Source organism: Siniperca chuatsi, linkage group LG18, assembly GCF_020085105.1.
Source record: "Siniperca chuatsi isolate FFG_IHB_CAS linkage group LG18, ASM2008510v1, whole genome shotgun sequence".
NCBI classification, from domain to species: domain Eukaryota; kingdom Metazoa; phylum Chordata; class Actinopteri; order Centrarchiformes; family Sinipercidae; genus Siniperca; species Siniperca chuatsi.
In genome coordinates, this window is record NC_058059.1 from 2,798,890 (window position 1) to 2,818,741 (window position 19,852).

Here is a 19,852-nt window from a genome sequence, read left to right on the forward strand (position 1 = left end):
TTTTCAACACAATCACTCCTCATGATGCCAAAAACAAAAGAAAAGAAGGCCAAAGAAATGCCCAAAATAACCATAATCTACCCTTTAAGGAAGAGCGACTCAAACAGCGAAATGTAAAGAAAAGCTGATGCTTACTTGCACAGAGGCAGGCCAGTTAGTGTTCATTTGTCTGTCCTCGTGGTGGTAACACTTAAACTGCAACTCCAGATCAGGCCTGCGGGGGGCGATACAACACAAACCATCAGGGAGAGACTGGGTGGGGTTATCAAACATTCCTCATTTGTTTTTCCTCATCTGGTGTTTTTAAAATCACTCAGGAAGAGAAACAGAGAAGAGGCGTGCTGCTCTGAATTCACACTGAAGCCACATATTATGTTACAGATGTAATTAGAAAAAGCTAAAGTCTGACCTCTGCAGAGCCACCCACCCCTCCCCTTTGAAATTAAAGACAATTTTTATGGGAATCACCAAATATTTATCCATTATTCATTGTTACTTTTCCCACCACCATGATTCATCAGAGTAGAAGACTAGTTTGGCTTTATTATATCTTCTTCAGTATCATAACGCCGGAGTGGAAACATATTTGTTTGACATCCTGAAAAATGATCCCACAGAGGATTCCTCAACACAAGAACTCTGTGTTCTAAAGTACGAGGCAATGAGATAATAAATACTTGGTTTGTGGCAGTGAAACATTTTCCTTAAAATTTTCTTGTTAATCTTTTCTTATTTGTGTATGTATATTTGTGTTTTTTTTTTCTCTCTTCCCGTTTGACCATGTTTTGTGTGTCTGACAGAGATACAAAACAGGATACATACAACGGTAAAAACAAAAGAGAGCGTGTTATTGGAAAGTCCTACCTCAACATGAGCGTTTTGTAGACAGAGTCTCTCAGCTGGAAGGCGTGGTTACTGACGGCCAGGTTGTGCTCCAGTCTGAACGGCTCCAACACGACGCCGTCTCGTACCGGGAAAGTCAGACGCAGGTCGTCACTGGGGTTGCCTTGAATGTAAAACAGAGGCGTCTTTAAGGCCGTGTCAACCAGAGGGACTTTCCCCCGGAGACCGAGAACCTTTTGAGCAAACCAGGAACCTGCATTTCGACTGAAAGAACCAGGAACAAAATTTAGTTCTGTCCTGTAAAAAGAGTCCCTGCTTCAGAGATCATACTTTCTAATGGTTCAGGAACTATTAAGTGTGCAGGTACTGAGCGTCGCTGATTGGTTAAACACAGACCCTGTGTTTGCTACAACTTCTGTACGACATAATTCACAAAATAAGGACGTACTGGACGCCACTAGCATCGATATTAGGACAAGAGATGGACATTTGTTGTTATTTATTAATATTATGTCGTCGAGAGAGGGAGAGGCGTTCGAGAGAGCTGCTGAGAGCGATATAAAGCTTTATTTACTAACTGTATTATTATGGTAACGTACTACAGCAGAAATAAATAATCAGCAAACACTCACTGGAGGTTTCAGTTTCCTTTTCGTCTTCTGCATTCAGATCGATTTAGACTTCGGGAGGACGCTTTAAATACGAAGACACATTGCGACGTGTAATGACTCCTTTCATCCAGCCGCTCTGTTGTTACTTTCCCTGCCTGCAGTCTTTGTCATTCACAAACGTGCATCTAAAAAGCTAATTAGAAATCCGGTTATGCATAAAGAAATCTGCGTTCTCCAGGAGAAACGTACCTGGGGAAATCAGGTTTCTGTAATTCTCTAACCCAATTACCGAAAAAGGTTTACATGACGTTTAAGAAAACAGCTTACAGGAGAAGCGGTGACCTTTTTAGTTTAGAGTGTGCTTCCTGCTGTGTGTTTACTGCGGTGAGTTTTGCCTCACCTGTAGGGGCCTGCTGGGTGATGATGTTGGGTTTGATGTCCGGTGGAAGGTAGGGGGGTTTTGTGTCCTGGCCTGGGGACAGGTAGGGAGGTATGGACGACCCAGGTGTCATGGGAGGCGTGGGATTCCCTCCCATCGGTGAGCTTGGGTATCCGGGCATCACTCCACCCCGACCTGGCTGAGAGACGAGGATGAGGACGAGTGTTTAGAACTTCAAATCTTTAAAGTATCTCATTAAATGTTTAACAAGAAAAGCCCATCATCATACAGAATATTTCTGTGTTACTAGTGAATTGGACTGAGCGCATACATGACTTACCCCGTTCACTGCAGCCTGCGTGAAGGCATTGTATCCTCCTGCTCCTGCAGATGGCAGGTTGCCCTGACCATTGAATGGCTCTGACTGGAGAACACAGACAGGAAACATGATACTCAGCTAACGATCCATTTATCTGGACCCCAAAGAGTTCAACAGTGTCGAAGAAATTAGATCTGTGTGCCCCGAAGTTCTCAACAACTTTCATTAGAAACAAATATAAGATATTCTGTGTCTGAAGACTTGATTTTGTCACATTTTTTCCAAATTGTTAATAATTTGATTAAACATCACCAAATCAGATGGAAACAGGGCTGCAACTAAAGATTATATTCATCATCGATTAAACTGCAATAATAACAATTATTTTCTCGATTAATCGATTAGTTTGTTTGGTCTATAAAATGTCAGAAAATGGAAAAAAAATGCCCAAAACCCAAAAACTGAGTTCGCAATTATATAAAACAGTGAAAAAGAGAAAATCCTCACATGACAGGAGCGGGAACAAACACATTTTTCAAACACTCAAACAATTAATCGATCATCAAAATCGCTGCTAATTAATTTTCAACCAATCGTTTCAGCTCCAAATACTTTACCTCTCGCTATTAGATCAATCAATTGAAATATATGTTGTTTCTGCTTTGTAAATATTATTTTGTTACTCGTACGTTTGTTTTTTTCCGTAACTGCTTTTATTGTGAAGCATTTTGTAACTTTTGTTTTGAAAAGTCTTAAATAAATAAATAAATCTTTACTTACTTAGAATTATTTTAAATGACACATTTTAATTGATCTTTTCTTATGTTATGTGTTTGTTAAAAAACAAATATTTCAAAACATCAAAACATCCAGTATCTGTCAGAAAAGGAAGTGGAAATGATTACCTTATAATACTGCGGAGGATTGGGCTGGCTGGCTCCAGGGGGGAACTGTGCTGGGTTGTGTGATCCAGACGTGTACTGTCCCATGAGGGGCATCCGACTGGAGGGGTAAGAGGGTGAGGGGGCACATCGCTGCTGTGGACCAGCTGGGTACTGCAGAGGCTGGTTAGGGTATCCTGACATCCCACCAGAGCCGTACTGCTGCACTGGAAAACCCTGGGAAAAAAAACACAGACGACAGGAACAGTTACTGAACTGTTTTGACATGAAAGAGTTTATTGAGAAATACAGGAAGTACGATAGAAGCCCAGCTGAACGAACAGGTAAAACTACAGTGCAAACAGAAGACTGCACGTCACACCTGTGTTACAACACCACAAAACACTGAATCACCTAATCTCTTTGTGGACAAATATACATCGTTGTTAGGTGTTGCACCTCTAGTCTATTTGATTCTCATTTCCTTTCTCTATTATGTGTGAAGGTACATTACACTTCAACAAAATCACCCCACTACCAGATTACAGTATCTGGTAGTGTAACGTAGTATTAAACATAGTGATAGACCGATAAAAATACATTTGCCTAAATTTCTTTTCTAAATGTTAACATGTTTCTACCATCCTAAATAACAATCTAATCTAAAAACCGCTGCTGACTAGAGTTAAATATATATTATTTTATAATGTATGGAATAATGCAGTTGAATGACGCCGCGTCTGACATACAGTGCTGAATCCCGCTCTCCCTTAAATACCACTTTCTGAAATGTACAGCATAACTAGGGCTCGGCGATGTGGCTTATAAATAATATCAACTGGAACCAGAGGATTTTAAGCCTTTTCGTCTGAAAAATAACATAACGGACGATTAATCAATTATCAAAATAGCTGTGCATTTATTTTCTCTCGATCAGCTAATCAATTCCTGAACTAATCGTTGCAGCTCTAAATAACACCATGAGACAGTTGTTTTACACATCATGTGTGCCAACTGTTTTAGACTTTGAATTTGAAGAGGTCGCAGTCAAAATATTGATATATGCAGTAAGGACGCAACTAATCTATAAAATATTTTAAAAATATAATTTCTCAGAGTCTAAGGTGACGGCTTTATATGTCTCGTTTTGTCCGACCAACAGCTCAAATAGAAAATAGCAAATTCTCACATTTGAGACGCTCGAACCAGCAAATGTTTGGCTTTTTTGCTTGAAAAGTGACTGTAATGTCGACTCAAATAACAAAAGACTAATCAATTAATGGACTACTCTGATTGTTTCAGCTCTAATCATAACTACGACCTAATTGCATGAGTTCTTAAAAGCTATAAAACTGTAGAGCTCATAACAGTGTAAATAGTAACCAGTCAGGAGTTGATGTATTTATATTTTATTTTTATAAGTTGAGGAAACCACACCAGAGCAGGGGAATAATCTAATATTAAGATATAAAAGGTGTGTGAGCAAACATCCATTGGTGACTCCCGCTCACTGACCTCTGAATGAAAAGGCCGTTTGAGCCCTTGCTGTCCACCTGGATACCCTCCGTGCTGGGGCATCTTCTGAGTCTGGGCAGGGTGAGCAGGATACAAGCCTCCGGTGGAAGGTGGAGGTCCGGGCCTGGAAGAGACCATCCCTGGAGGGCCGCGGGGGCCCGAATGAGACAGGAACTGGGTGCTGTAAGAGGATGCTCCACCCATCTAGGAGGGAAAGGGAAGTACGACAGCCGGGGTAAAAACAAAGCCCGCTGGGGTAATTAACACATTGTAGAGAGCACAGGGGGAAAAGTTATAGAAACACTAATAGTGACTGTAAGAAAAGGAGTCCAGGGTCTGGATTTATCAAGCATCTCAGAATCTCTCCTTGCATAAATAAGCTAAAAGTAACTTTTAGCAAAGTTTAACTGTGATTTTTCAGTGCTGAGTGATCATTCAAATATGCTTCAATATATTGAGGCATGCATGAAGAACATCTTGTATAAGTCACTTAGGAGAGCTCTAAATCATTTGAGAGCTGAGACCAAGTCTTGATACTTAGGAACGTTTATGCACCACACTTATTTTTTATTCTAAGAATTTGAGAAAGATTAAGCCATTCTTAGATTTCTGACTCATTTAAGACCAAAATTTTACTCTGAGTGGCTTTATAGGCACCAGCCCAAGCTGTGACTGGGGGGGGTAAACTGAAGACATCCTGCGCAGGAATGCTCTGTCTCATGATGTTAAACTAAATAATAAAAAAGTGCCGCAATAGGCTTCAAACATCTGAAACTGCTAGAAAACTGACACGGACAGGCTGCATCCCACCTGTTTCAGCCTCTTTACATCGGCTCTGAGTCAGTGTCTTCGTTTAAGTCTCGTCTCAAAACACATTTTTATCTGAAAGCAGATCCTGATTTTACCTGAACTGGCTGTTTATTTTATTGCTTTTGTGTATTTTATTTCTTTATATTTCGTCATTCACTGTGGTTTTTATTTCTCTTGTTGTGAAGCACTTTGTTTTGATAAGTGCTCTATAAATAAAGTTGTATTATTATTATTTATTATCTATTTTTTTAGTCAAAAGAAATGAATGAAATGACTCCGGACCCTCTGCAGATCCCAGGCTCCAGTACAGACAGACACATTTACTGGCAGAGACATTTACCTGGCCATAGTTCAGCTCCTGGTTCTGTTTCTCCTGTATTGCTGCAACAGTCGCCGTAGCCGTGGCAGTTGCTGTGGCAGCGGCAACAGCGGCAGCGGCAGCGTGAGTAAAGTCTGAGGGAGGACGAACGCCCAGCCCGGCACCTCCACTGTTACCAGAGTAACTGCAGGGGAAGACGGGAAGATGAGTGGGAAGTGAACTGAGTGAACTGAGCGTATGAGTGTGTGTGGTCTCGTCATGAACATGAGTCAGCAGTGGGTGAGAGCAGCCACGCCGACATATGTTGATGCAAAACCCAGCAGAAATAGCATAAAGCATAGAGCTACATGCAAATATACAACACTGTTCAATTATCAAAGTCATTTGGTTTTTATATTTTCATTTTCATTCATGAGGAGAGCAACAAAGCCAGGCACGAGCAATAATGTTCTTTACAAAAAACTGCTCAGTGTTAAAGGAACAGGAAACTCAATCTTTCGCTGAACAGATGTTAATTATGTTTGTCAGCTAAGAGCAATTATCGTTGTGTTTTAAGCCGTTCATATCTACAGAGGGAGCAGGTCCCCTTCCACGGAGGCCGCCATGTTGCACCGCCATGTTTCTACAGTAGCCCAGAACGGACAATTCAAACACTGGCTCTAGATCGGGCCTTTCGCGTTTTTTTTGCGGCCACCGTAGTTTCTCCTACACGCTTTGGAAGGGGAGGGTGAGGCGAGCGGTATTCAAATGGTTGCAAACTGCAATTTCACCGCTAACTTTCCATCTAGTCCCATCATCAGGTCAAAATTTGTTTGTCCAATACTTTGGTTTAGTGACCAAATACCTGAAAAGCTAAGGACATTCCCATCAGCCTCAGCTCTATTTTGTTTTTAGTGCTAATTAGCAAACGTTAGCATGCTAACATTATACCTGTTAAACATCAGAATGTTAGCATAGTGTCGTTAGCATTTAGCTCAAACTACGCTGTTCCTAAGTGCCGCCTCACAGAGCTGCTAGCATGGCTGTCAACTTATTAGTCTTGTTGGCTAATGTGAATTAGGTAATTGTGAAATGGCTGCGATACCTATTTGTTACCGCCACATATTCTGCTGTAGCTTTGGGCGCAAACGTAACGTTAAACAGCCGCATCGTTGACTTGTATCTCTGCTGCAACACCCGGAGTGAAATCCAGAGCTTGTTGTGTCATTTATGGGGTTGCTGAATTGATTAGGTGTATATGTACATATACTGCATCACTGTTCAGCACAAACAAACTTTTCATTTGGTTTCTTGCTGTGGCGAAGCTGCTTTGTAGTGTTTTCAGTTCTAGTCATTAAGCGCTCATCTCAAATCAGACACACAGTTGATGGCTGGTGAGCAATGTTTGCGTGTTGCCACAGCAACCTACGCCACGTGGCTTTGCCTTCTTCTTGATTTAATTAAAATCTAATCATAACGCCCATATCCTGGCGTCTGGACTTCAGTGAGAAAAGTCTGAAAAAACTGGTGATTAATTCAACATTTTTCTGTAACTTCAAATGCTTAGCACAGTACATCTACATGCAGATATGGAGGAAATCAGGTTTCCTGTAACTTTAAAAAACATGACGAGTTACATTTATTTGCAGTCACACAAAGAGAAATGTAGTGCTGAATCTGACCTGACTGCAGCTGACATTTAGTGAACGGAAAAGCACATACCTTCCACCGTAGGCTGAGGCCGGGTTGTACGCAGCACTGGGACGTCCGTACATGACCGGCTGGCCGTAGCCTTTAGAGACAGCGTCTCCGTACGACTGCTGGCCCATGAACTGGGAGCCCATGCCAGGACCCATACCAGGGCTGCCACCAGGCATCATGTGACCGCCAGAGCTCTCACCCGGACCCATGGGTGCACCAAACACCTACATAGGAAACAGAGAGGGCGGTGTCATCACAGTAAACTGTCACATCAACTATAAAGTGGTGAATGAGTAAAATAAAGTCAATCAGAGAGAGGATGGTGGGAGAGGAACGGAAGTTAATATTGAAAGATGACACTTCAGTCAGACTCACTCCTAAGAGTCACAAAGCAAGTTAAACAGGAAGCAGAAAGTAGACGTAGAAGTACACGTCTCATTTCACAGACTGACATCATTGTTTTATGATACCCAGAGCCATAAAATTAAGTTAATTATGCACACCTTGTGGTTTTTCTCAGAAGTTATGGTGTGTAAAATCAACACATTCAAAACACTGACAGACTGATCTAGATACAGTTACACAAATAACATTTTATTCTAAATAATGCCCGGGGGTTTACAATCTTGCACTTACAGTGGTGTTTTTTCAAAGTGCTTTATTTTACGAGTCCATCAGGAAGTTTCCTGGAAAGACTTGATGTAATATCGTACTACTACTATTTATTCAGCTCTTTTCAAAACAAAGTTACTTAAAGTGCTTCACATGCTTGAACCAGGATTAAAACATTTCAGGAGGCAATGAGGCAAATAAAATCAGACAATAAATCAGAAAATAATGAATAAAAATGAAATAAGATAAAAACAATAATAATATATAATAACAAAACATATAAGGCATGTTGGAAAAAAAAGTTAAGTTTTGAGAAGTACAAGCAGTAAAGTAGATTCACTGAGGGTTGCAACTAATGATTAGTTTCATTATCAATTAATCTGCAGATTGTTTGGTCTATAAAATGTCAGACAATTAGTGAAAAACTGCCATTATATTTTCCCCTTTGAAGCAAATTTCTGATTTGTGATTTTTGGCTATATAAATGAAACTGACTTGACAATTAAGCATAAATTGCAAGAAACTGTTTTCACACACAGCTTGGATATGAAGCTTGTTGATATTTGAAGCTTGTTGATATTTAAAATCAAATCTTCTGTGTTTGATATTTCCAAACCTCCCAGAATGTGCGCGCATGTTTGTCCCACAGCAATTCACCTGCTGGGAATGCCTTGCTGCTCTCCTACATCCCGGAGAAGATGCATCCCAGGATAACAAAAGTTGGTAAAATGCTTTTACTCCTACACTTATAAGTAGGACCAAATATGCATCACTCTGAGAGGGTTTGAGACCATATTTAATAAGCTGTGAGAATTAAAAAATGACTTAAAAGAGCCAACTGAGGAGTAAAAGTGTTTTTTCTACAAGTGAAGAATGAGACACATTTATCGGACAGCTCACTCCTACTTACAGTAAAGTGTGAGAGTGACCTTTAAGAGCAAGTGTTTATTTACAACTTCATAAGATCAGTCACGTCAGTGCCCTGAGACAAACAGCCACGTGGATTCAGCCTCCGCCTGCTCCACTGATGACTTTGTTCATTCTTTAAATAACTTCCTTGAGTATAAGCTGGTATCAACTTACTTTCATTCGTATGAATTCTTAAATATCTCCTGGAACAAATAACTCACATGATATTAACAAATAGCCTTCAACAATTAAAACTGGGGGGAAATTATAGGAAATTGGCCAAAATGGAATTAAAAAAATAAATAAAACCAAACTGAAGCTTGGAGGAAATTCTGCTGGTGATGGAGGAGGTGCTACATATCAGAGAAAACATAATCAAAAGGGCACTTTACTCCAACAGTCACCAGAGCCGAAAGGATGCGAAGAGATTGTTAAGAAATGTAATGCTTTTCTCTCGCCGCTGGCATCCCAGAGAAATGTGAGAAACGTGGTGCAACTTTACAAGGTCGGCTGTAAACTAGACTATAAAAACAAAGCGCGTGCACGTGACACGGGCGCACAGACCAGTGCGTGCGAGCTACATGTCAAGTTGACTTTTGAGACTTTGGAGGCCGGGATGGAATAGACAGTGACAGTCTCCGCTCCTTTGATCGGTCACTTTCAACAGCCAAAGTCTCCGGCCCGTCTCTGACCCGTTTTTTTGGTGGCAGAATAATCAAGAATAAAAATGTTGGGGGGAAAAGAGGTAAAGTGTTGCTTGATATCAGACAGAATTCGGTGGATTCAACGGTCTGGACCCAGGCAAGGTAAAGTGAGGAACAGCCACCTCTACAACGCCCTTAACACAAGTAAACCGTGCATAACCTGCTGAGCAGGTAGTGGCTTTTTACAGCTTTTTCCCTGAAAACGACGCTATGGCAGCATTGAGAGTGAACCAAACTGTAGAGTTGTGGGTCAAGACAGATAAATAAATGACACGCTGTTTTCACGTTGTCATTTGACACGTTAATATAAAAAAATATTGATTATAGCAGCTTTAAGTCAAAGGAAATACGATTTTAATTTCACTTAAGTCCAAAACTGTACTTTTACTGTAGCAGTCCGATAAATATGGGCCTTGATTTCATACATAAATAATAAATAAAACACAAGCTTTTTTTTTTTTTAAACGTTGTAATTGGTTTTGTATCATTACAGCACATAAAACAGGGGGAGAAAAAAAATGTGTTACCTGGCTGTGTGTGGGATTGGTCACGCCCCACACTGTGGTTACTACAGAGAGAGATCCTGGGTGCTGATTGGTGCCTGGTTGCCAGGAGACTGGGTCATTTAGGAAGGGGCCGTCGCTGCTGCAGAAGGATATGAAGCTGAGTTACTGGGATGGTTATGGAGGGTTCAGAGCATTCGTCCAGATATCAATAATATCACAGACAATGTGATTAAAAACAAATGTATGTTTAACATCTAATCTTATTTGCACGGCAGCAGCACAGAGATTAAAAAGGTCGTCAATACATCATTTCCACATTGGTGAACTGACAATTAACCAGAGCATGGTTTGTTCATCGAACGGTTGAGGTTACCCCTCTGCTTCCTTGTAAACCATTTCCTCAGCAGGAAACTACCACAACAGCATTACTGTCATACCACATTTGCAGATTTAATAAAGTTGACATCTTAACCCGCATAACTGGGTTTTTTTGGAGGGGGGGGTCTTTATATATATTATTATTATTTATATATTTTACTGTCCATTTTTCACAATGTTTGGGGGAAAGAATCATAAGCTATACAAGATCGAATCAAACTGCTGGTTTGTTGTCTCTCTCCTCCTTTTTTTACAATCAGCCACATTTTCTGAGGCTGCTCGTCACGTCAGTGAGTTGGCAACACGTCTCTTGCTTTTTTCATGGCTTTCTGGAGAGAAATAGAGCCGTCAACAGGCTTTGTGGCTGCACTCAATTAAAGTGTGTTTTGGCTTGAGTAAACGTAATCAAGATGCTTCCAAAAAGGCTGAACAGAGAACACTCAACAGTCGATTGCCCTGACAGTGTGTAATTAAGGATTTGAAGCTGACTGAACCCTGTTTGATGGGATTCATTCATTCTTTCTTTGTTATTAAACACCAATCTGCAGAGGAACCATCCATTTCTTTTTACTCTCGTACAATTACAACTACAGGTTCGGCGGCGGCGGCGGCACCCATGCCTGCACTCTTGAATTAATGCCATTTTGAATTTATAGTTTAATTCATTTATTTTATTCAGGCCTTTTTTTGACACAGACTATTAGTTTTCTTCTCTGCTTTGGCAGGAGAAACAACCTGACTTCTCTTTGAACCGTCTCACATGAAAGTGTCTCACATTCTAGTTGTGTGATTATATTGTTCATATTTTACCTCACTGAAAATCACTTTTTCCCCTGCAGGTATCACAGTTTCATCTCATGTCATATTAAGTACTCCACTAATGGTTCTAATGATGTTGCCTGTGATTAAGAACTTGGCCTCTTTCACGTGAATGTGCTAAAAGCGGGATCGGAAACCAGTTGATAACCAGCTTCATGATACCAGTTATCCAGTTTCACCAATAAGTGTGTTTCCATCCACCTGTTTGTATATGCACTTTCAGTTTTCGCATTAAAAAAACCTGAGTGGAAACGTTTTTCCTCTTGGCTGAGGTGTATCAAGAAAAACAAAGTGCGACAGAAACAGACTTAGTGAATAAATGATGCCATGGATGAAGCATGTGAACACATCAGATCTGTGTGGAGCGATGAGGAGGCTGTAACCTTCCTCACATCATCGTGTTTTCCCACATGGTTTTCCATCGTCTGAGCTTCGACTGGAGCTCTTTTAATGGCGTCATCTCGTTGTGTCCTCTTCTTCTGCGATGCTTTAATGGCAGCGACCGGAGAATTAGCTCCACCTGCTGTTTATCTTGACGAACCAACTCCTGAAGCCGGGCAGACACTGTACAGATTCGGCCCGATTTTAGCCCCGAATTGGTCGCCAGATTGGTTGTTGTCTGATGTGCAGTTCGAGGGGGTCACGGTGGCTATTAATTGCGTTAACGATCAAGGCTTTGGTCGTCTGTTTGCAGTTTGAACAGTTCAGCTGCCCGACTTCCCTCATGGCTGCTGTCAAAAGATCCGTTATAAACTGTAGTGAGCTAGTTTAAATATTACAGCAGTAGCATTTTACATGTTGTGGCTAAAACTGTACTCTGCTGCAGAATAAACGGACGTTATTGTCTGCATCTTCCAGTCCTCTGCAGCTCCATATTGTTCTTTTTCTTCATACTTTACGTTCATAGTACAACTGCACAAAGCAACGCTGCCCCTCTCTCTCTTTTTTTGTCAACATCGTTGAGGACACGGTCGTCTTGTTAGAATAAACTTTATTGGAACTGTCAGTGGCCAGCCAGCTGATCCGAACAGTACGAGTATAAAAGTTGCAGGTTCTGGCCGAGCAGAAAGGCAGATTAAAAATGTGCAGTGTACAAGATCAATAAAAACGCACGGCGTCTGCCCAGCGTAATATTTGCATAACAGCAGTGGATGGAAATGCACATTTAAATCGCACTTCTTTTGCAGGTTTTCTGGAAATTCAGTTAAAATTTGCGCTTCATTTGGATGGAAACTTGGAGCTTAGGCTCAGTGAAGCCAGATAACCCAAAGAGAGCCTGACGTTGCGATACAGGTCCCTGGGGTCCACAACAAAACACACCTCTGGGCAGGTGAGGGGTCGCATGGTTCACCTGAGGACACTGAGCTTAATGCCACTACAGTGTGTGTACCTTTGTGGAGTGGGAGGCAGGGAGGGTTTCATGGAGTTGAGGGGGTTCATCGGATGAACGTGGGGATCATCAGAGAGCCCCCACTGTCCTCAAGAGGCAGCCCTAAGAGGGATAAAGACACACATAAAAAAGATGGTCACTCAGAGCTCATTTGCTGCATAGCAACAATTTATCATCACTATAGCCCACACTGTGTGCACAAAGACACAGCGCCCTCCCACTCAGAGCCACTCACTTTAATCTGTGTGTGTGGACTGAGCACATCAAAACGTTAGCCTATCACTGACTGCTGTAGCTCCGATACCTCTCAAAAGGAGGGGGAGGGGTGCTGGGAGCTAAATTTAGCTTGCTGATTTCAAAAGGAATTTAAGAGTACAGAGATGTGAAGAGGCAGACTCTCCTCTCAGCAGCACACCGACGTACAATCAGCCGCTCGCTAACGCAACACTTGTTCGCTGCATCTTGTTCTTCCATTCGGTTCATTAAAATAAACGCCGCCGCATCTTTACCTGCCACTTTCCCCTCCTTAAATACCAGATGTTTGCACTATTTTCTACACATCCCCACTTCATCTTACCTCCCACTAATGATTTTCTTTATCTGACGGTTGCCAACTGACGTGCTAATTTTATAACATCAGAGCCTTGAACATCCTCTCCCCCTCATTTCTTCTTTTTGGTTTCCTTTTTGCACTTTGCAGATTTGGGTCAGACACCCCACATCTTGTCTGTGTGTGTTTGAGGGGGGGGAGGTGGTTGCTCGTATCACATGACCGCTATACCTGATTTCCCTCCTATCAAAAAAGGCATTGACAGCCTGCAGACATCAGCTTGTAACTTCCATCACAGCTCAGCAGCTAAATCACACAAAGGATGGGGGGGGGCATGTAAGATGTCTGTCTCTATCAGATGTTGAAATTTAACACAAGCAGCAGAGACTGTACCTGCAGTGGAAGGACTGAGACACGCCGTTCTCTCACTCTCTTGACCTCAACTTCCTGACCTTTTCTTTACCCGTAAACTTCTTCTCTTCATCCAACTGCTCGCTTTCTCTTCTTTTCTTGTCCTTTCCCCGTTACCTCTCAGCTACTGCCGTCGCACTGGCGGCAAAAACACTGTCAACCCTCAGCTGACCCTCTGCTTTCAGCTACTACCACGCCGTTTACTTTGGACTGATTTCAGCTTTTTGTGCAAAAGCAGATGAAACTGAAAAACAGAGAGTTTCTCAAGATGGTTTGATGTTTAGAAATGAATTTGTGTGTTGGTTTAATCTTTAAATAATACTTAGGCTGCAACTAAATAATTATTTTCATTATCGTTTAAACTGACGATTATTTTATGAATTAATCGATTAATTGTTTGGTCTATAAACCATCAGAAAACTGTGAAAAATGTCTTGCTTTGTGCGACAAAACCTAAAATGAATCAATTCGCTATAATGTGAGACGAAGAGAAGCAGCAAATTCTCACATTTGAGAACGATTAATTGATTATTTTAATAGTTAGCTAATTCTGCCAATAAATTAACTGACTGATCGTTGCAGCTCTAAATAATAGCATGAAATAATTATTTGCACATTATGTGTACCAACTGAGGATGCAGTCAAAATACGATATATGCATGTCATTATTGATTAATCTGACAGTTCTTCAAATGTCTTGTTTTGTCCGACCAACAGCCCGTAAAGTAAAGCAGCAAATTCTCACATTTGAGAAGCTCAAACCTTTTGCTTGAAAAATGTTGAATGTTCTGCAATTTTCTATCCATCGACTAATTGATTAATCGACTAATCGTTTCAGCTCTGCAATGCAGGGGAAGATGCGACTCCCACCACAGGAGCTTCGTTCCATTCCTGTGAGGACCGGCATGAGGGCTGGGTGTCAAAACTCAGACTGAAATATGTCCGCGGCACCGAACATCAAACAAAAGTTGCCATCGAAACGCGTGGCCAGATGCATAATCTTGCGTATTCATCTTTTGATCAGAAAGTTCCAGATTTATATTTTTTTTAAAGTAAAAATGTCCAAAACAATATGAATATTTGCTCATTTTCTTTGTTTTCTACGACAGTAAATGTTAGACCTTTGGGGTTTCCACTTTTGGTCGCACAAAACAAACTATTTGCTTTACTACTTTATTACTTTGGGCCCCTAGTTATGAGAGGCGTTTTTAACTATTGTTGATATTTGACGGACTAAACAATTAATCAACAGGAAATAATCGACAGGAGCTCCTTGGCGGCCGGATGGTTACATATAACCGCAGTGTCGCATGTCATGCCCCCCTCTCTCTCCCCCACTTCCTGTCTGCCTCTTCACTCGCACTCCGTCCAATAAAAAGGCGGGAAATGCGCAAAACATATCTTTAAAAAAAAAAAATGAAATAAATAAAAATCGATAGATTAATTGATAATGAAACTAACTGCTAATTTCATTCCTGTGATGATCGCAGACGGGGGCCGTGAAACCATCAAGTACTGAACGTTGGCGTAGAACGCCTGATGAGATTCGTAATCTTGTTTAAATCATCTTTTCATCAAAAAGATTAAAATTTTGCCAGTTTTACCGATTTCTTCTTTTTCGCTTCTTTGTCAGCGCCATGATAAAGTTCACTATTTCTGCTAAACGTTACATTCACGGCAGGCCGCCAGGGCAATCCCTGGTGCACGATATTGATTTATTATTATCTTAATGAGTTAAGGTAGACGGACTTGGTGTTGTATTGGTATCAACAGAAACGCTGAGTTTAGATGTTGGAATTTGGGTTGGGCCGATGAACTTAGCCCTCTACCATCGTAACAGCGTGATTTAAAACATAACATATAGGGAGGAAAAGTAAAGAAAGACCCCCCCGCAACAACGATGCCATTGTCCATCGGCAATGGCTTCACGAAGGAATCGAAAATAAATTGTTGGTTAATTTTGGTATCTGTACCAAAGCTCAGGAATCCGATCGGCATCGAGAAAGTTCAAACTAAAACCAGCAGTAATCACCATTAATATTACAGCTACAGCTAAACTAAAGGTTCGTGCGTTAATGACGTCATCGCATCAAGCTCTTCATCGTGATTTCTTGCCTGGACTCGTGTATTACAGTAATGTCAAGCAGCCTTAATGTTGTTAACACTAATCCAAACATACTGTAGTCTCTATCGATTAGTTTAAAGCTGCTGATTACATCCAGAGCTTAAAAAAAAAGGTTAAAAATCAAATTAATTTAAACTTATAAATCGATTTAAGTCTATTAATGATCAAGTATGTATGATTTGCTTGAGGGGAAGAGAGGTCGGCAGCTAGTCAGTAAAGATGATTAAATAAAAATCAAAAATAAAAACACACTTTACATTATTTATTAGCTGCCGGTCTTTCTCTTTTCCAACTTCCATCATGTAAATTAATCAAAGACTTCTGTGGCTCTTTTGTTGTGATCCAGTGGTGTAACTTACATTTACTTGAGTACAAAACTGAGGTACTTGTACTTTACTTGCGTATTTTCATTTCATGCTACTTTATACTTCTTTCTCCACTGCATCTGTTTGACAGCTGTAGTTACTAGTTACTTTACCAATTAAGATTTTGCATACTGAACAAATGAGGAGATTATACAACATAATGAATTATTACAGATTAAAATACCCAACAGTATATCAAATTTGAGCTGAAATGATTCAACAATTAATAGATCAACAGAAAATTAAAACTATTTTGGTAACAGATTTATCGTTTAACCATTTCACGATTCCGGCTTCTCAGAAAGCGAGGATTTGCTGCTTTTCTTTGTCTTAAATTACAGTAAACTGAATTATTTTAGGTTTGACTACGAGTCGGAAAAAACAAGCATCGTGAAGGCGTCACTTTGGGCTCTGGGTCGTCGTGACGGTGTTTCTCACTGTTTTCACGAGTTTTCCAAACCAAACGATCGATCGATCGATACAGAAAAGACTCAGCAGATGGATCCAGAATGAAAAGCATCATCAGCTGCAGTCCGATACAAACCGGTTCAACATGAGCTCCAGCTCCACCAGCTGCAGCAGCAACATCCTGCTTTACATTAATGCACGAGGAATAATAACCTGATGATAGAATATATAACAGCACAGCAGCCACAGGGACGCTGCACTGCACCGAGTACTTTTACTTTGAATACTTTAAGTACTTTTTCCTGATTATACTTTTAGTGAAGTGACATGTTCAGTGCAGGACTTTTACTGTGTGATATTAGTACTTTTACTTACAGTAATTGACGGATCTGGATACTTCCTTCATCACTAATACTCAAGAATTTATACAAGGGCTGAAACGATTAGTCGATTAACTGATACTACAGAAAATTAAAATCGACAACTATATTGCTAATTGATTAATAGTTTAGGTATTTTATTAAGGAAAAATATTAAAACCTTCAATAGTTGTGGCTTCTCCGATGTGAGGATTTGTTGCTTTTCTCCGTTTTATATCATTGTAAATTGAATATCTTTGAGGTTTGGACTCTTGGTCGGACAAAACAAGACATCCGAGGACGTCGTCTGGGGCTCTGGGAAATTGTGACGGGCATTTTTCACTATTTCCTCATGTTTTTTTAAGACTACGATTTATCGATTATTTGAGAAAATAATCAGCAGATGAACAGAAAATTAAAATAACCCGTCAGCAGTTGCAGCCCTTATTACGATCTCGTGTTTTGATCTTTTGTGCGAGGTCAGATGTCAAAAGAATAATATAATACAGAAAACATCATCACCTTCAGCAGCCACCCACTCTAAATGTAACAGGGTTGAATGTGCGAGCGCCTTCATGTCACAAGTTATTACTCAAAGTGGCCTCCTAATTCCCGAACACAGTCATCTCGGCCACTCTCATCTCAACAATGTTGTCAAGTTCACATTTGATGTGCAGTAGGGCTGCAACTAATGATTCATTATTGATTAATCTGCTGATTGTTTTCCCCAATTAATTGACTAATCGTTTAGTCTATGAAAGGTCTGAAAATTGTGAAAAGCAGCCCAGGGTGACTCCTTCAAATGTCTTGTTTTGTTCGACCAACAGTCCAAAATCCAAATATATTGAATTTATAACAATATGAAACACACAAAAGTTGCAAATCCTCACATTGAAGAAGCTGGAACTGGAGAATATTTGATATTTTTTGCGTAATAAATGTTGTGAACTGACATAAATGGGGCGGACTAAATAACAGAAACACCCGTCAGTATAACGTAATACAACAGGTCAACAGCAGCACAAACGACATCATCTAAATTGATCGTATCGTATATTTGAATCAACACCTCTCTAAAGCAGTTTCAGCAAAAACTGAATAACACACCGTTGAATTAGACTGCATTAGTTTTAGCTAGGTGTTCCTAATAAACCGAATAAACAGTTATTTTCATTAGCAATTAATCTACCACTTATTTTCTTGATTGATCATTTGATCTTCGATATAAAATGTCAGAGGTGACGTCTTAAGTCAGAGAAAACTAGAACTGGAGACGTTTGGCATTTTGCTTGAAAAATACAGATACACTTTCTTAGATCGACTAGCCGATTAATCTGCTAATCGTTTCTGCTCTAATTTAATATGCAGCACACGTTATTGAAAAGAGCTTAGCAGGTAAATTGGTTTGGCAATTGAGAACAGAGGAAAACACTGTTTGACAATTATGACTAATTGAAATGATTAGTTAAGTGCTTGACGTGAATATTTATTCACAATAATGTCTGGGAATTTAAAGTATTTTTCTGAATTAGCAAATCAGTGAAGAAGGCCTGATAATTTGGCTGCTGGATTAAAAACATACTGTACACAAAACGCAAGCACCTGCCTTTAATAAAGCATTAAAAAGTCTCAATGGGATCTGAGAGATTACCAATTAACAGCCTCTTAAATACAGAGGAGCAGCAGTCATCGTGAGAGGCAAACGTCAGCTCACAACCATGAAAAGATATTGTTACTCCAAGGAACGAAAGACTGTCTCACACTGACAAAAGACATCCAGATTGTATGTTGTTGTATATGTGCTGGCATAAAGTGTAATGTGCAGAACGCTGAGTGCCACAGGTGCCCAATCAGATGATCAGGATCAAGATTGGGGTCAGTAAATAGCTTCAAATTTAACCAAAAAAAAGGATAAAATATACAGCTTACAAAAAGTCATCAGGCCAACACCAGTACTGTACTAATTTATAGTGCATTAATGTCGACATACAGATAAAATACAAGGTGCACAGGACTCATCCGAGAGCGAATAAAACCCTCAAACATCTGGATGCAGCCTAAACATAACATCTTCACCTCACTGCAGTTTTTGGTCCTTTTAACCACCTTCTTTATCCAAGACTTCTCTGCGTTTTCATGTAAACACTGACCCAAACTAACTGAGCCTGGCTTCAAGCCAAGGCAACATGTTATTGTACCCATGATACATCCAGGAAGTCAGTCAAGCCAAAAGGGAAAAACAGGCACTGGCCACCTCATAAAAACACATTGCAATACCACAACAACCCATGCATATTAAAGCAAGCATCCAGAGTACCGAATCCTGGCAGAATTTCATTTGTGATGTGATCATTTATCTGTTGATGCCATGATGGTGCAAATCATGCAACTCATCCCCACCTGCAACCTAACGTTACTCCTGCAACAATACAAACAAAACATGCTGCTCACATTTGCAGCAGAACAGAACAAAGCATTTCAGCTGTGTGCTTTCTGTGAAGGAGCGCAGCCTCTCTCTCTCTCTCTGTATACATATATACATATATATGTGTGTGTGTGTTTATCCAAAAAAATGACAATAGCAGATGTTTTGTTTCACCTACCTGGCTGAGCTGCTTAATAAACGCTGATATGTTGAGGTTGCGGAGCTTACCGCAAAAACGCGAGTGTAATTAGGGAAATAATAATAAAGAAAATGTCCTGTTTAGGTAAAATTGTAGTGTTGGAATCGCATCCCGAAGTCTGAATTATCTATGGCTGTCTTGTTAGTGCCAGTGAGTGGAAACAGAGCTGTGCAGGGTCTTTAACACGCTGCTGCTGCTGCTGCTGCTGCTGCTGCTGGCACCGTTAGCTACCGGAGGCTACTTAGCTCAACGTTAAGTTAGTGTAACGTTAGCTCGTCTTACGTTAACGTTACACTGAGTAAGTAGTTAGCTACACGGTAACGAAAGAGCTAACC

At 40.4% G+C, this 19,852-nt stretch overlaps 1 protein-coding gene across 6 annotated transcripts in view; it reads right to left on the reverse strand.

The window, feature by feature from the left end:
- Nucleotides 1–19,852, reverse strand: part of zmiz2 (zinc finger, MIZ-type containing 2) — a 29,475-nt gene that overhangs the window by 9,446 nt on the left and 177 nt on the right. For 3 of the 6 annotated variants that reach the window (XM_044175054.1, XM_044175059.1, XM_044175058.1), the window contains exons 2-11: nucleotides 12,676–12,777; nucleotides 10,110–10,227; nucleotides 7,379–7,581; nucleotides 5,699–5,861; nucleotides 4,549–4,752; nucleotides 3,058–3,270; nucleotides 2,174–2,257; nucleotides 1,855–2,032; nucleotides 865–1,006; nucleotides 136–214 (exon numbers count right to left, since the gene is read on the reverse strand). In XM_044175054.1, coding sequence (XP_044030989.1) covers nucleotides 136–214; nucleotides 865–1,006; nucleotides 1,855–2,032; nucleotides 2,174–2,257; nucleotides 3,058–3,270; nucleotides 4,549–4,752; nucleotides 5,699–5,861; nucleotides 7,379–7,581; nucleotides 10,110–10,227; nucleotides 12,676–12,725 — 1,434 coding nt within the window. In that variant the 5' untranslated portion in view covers nucleotides 12,726–12,777. Of the gene's footprint in view, nucleotides 1–135; nucleotides 215–864; nucleotides 1,007–1,854; nucleotides 2,033–2,173; nucleotides 2,258–3,057; nucleotides 3,271–4,548; nucleotides 4,753–5,698; nucleotides 5,862–7,378; nucleotides 7,582–10,109; nucleotides 10,228–12,675; nucleotides 12,778–19,496; nucleotides 19,844–19,852 lie in introns of those variants that run through there. The other 3 variants (XM_044175057.1, XM_044175055.1, XM_044175056.1) reach the window with 3 other exon arrangements.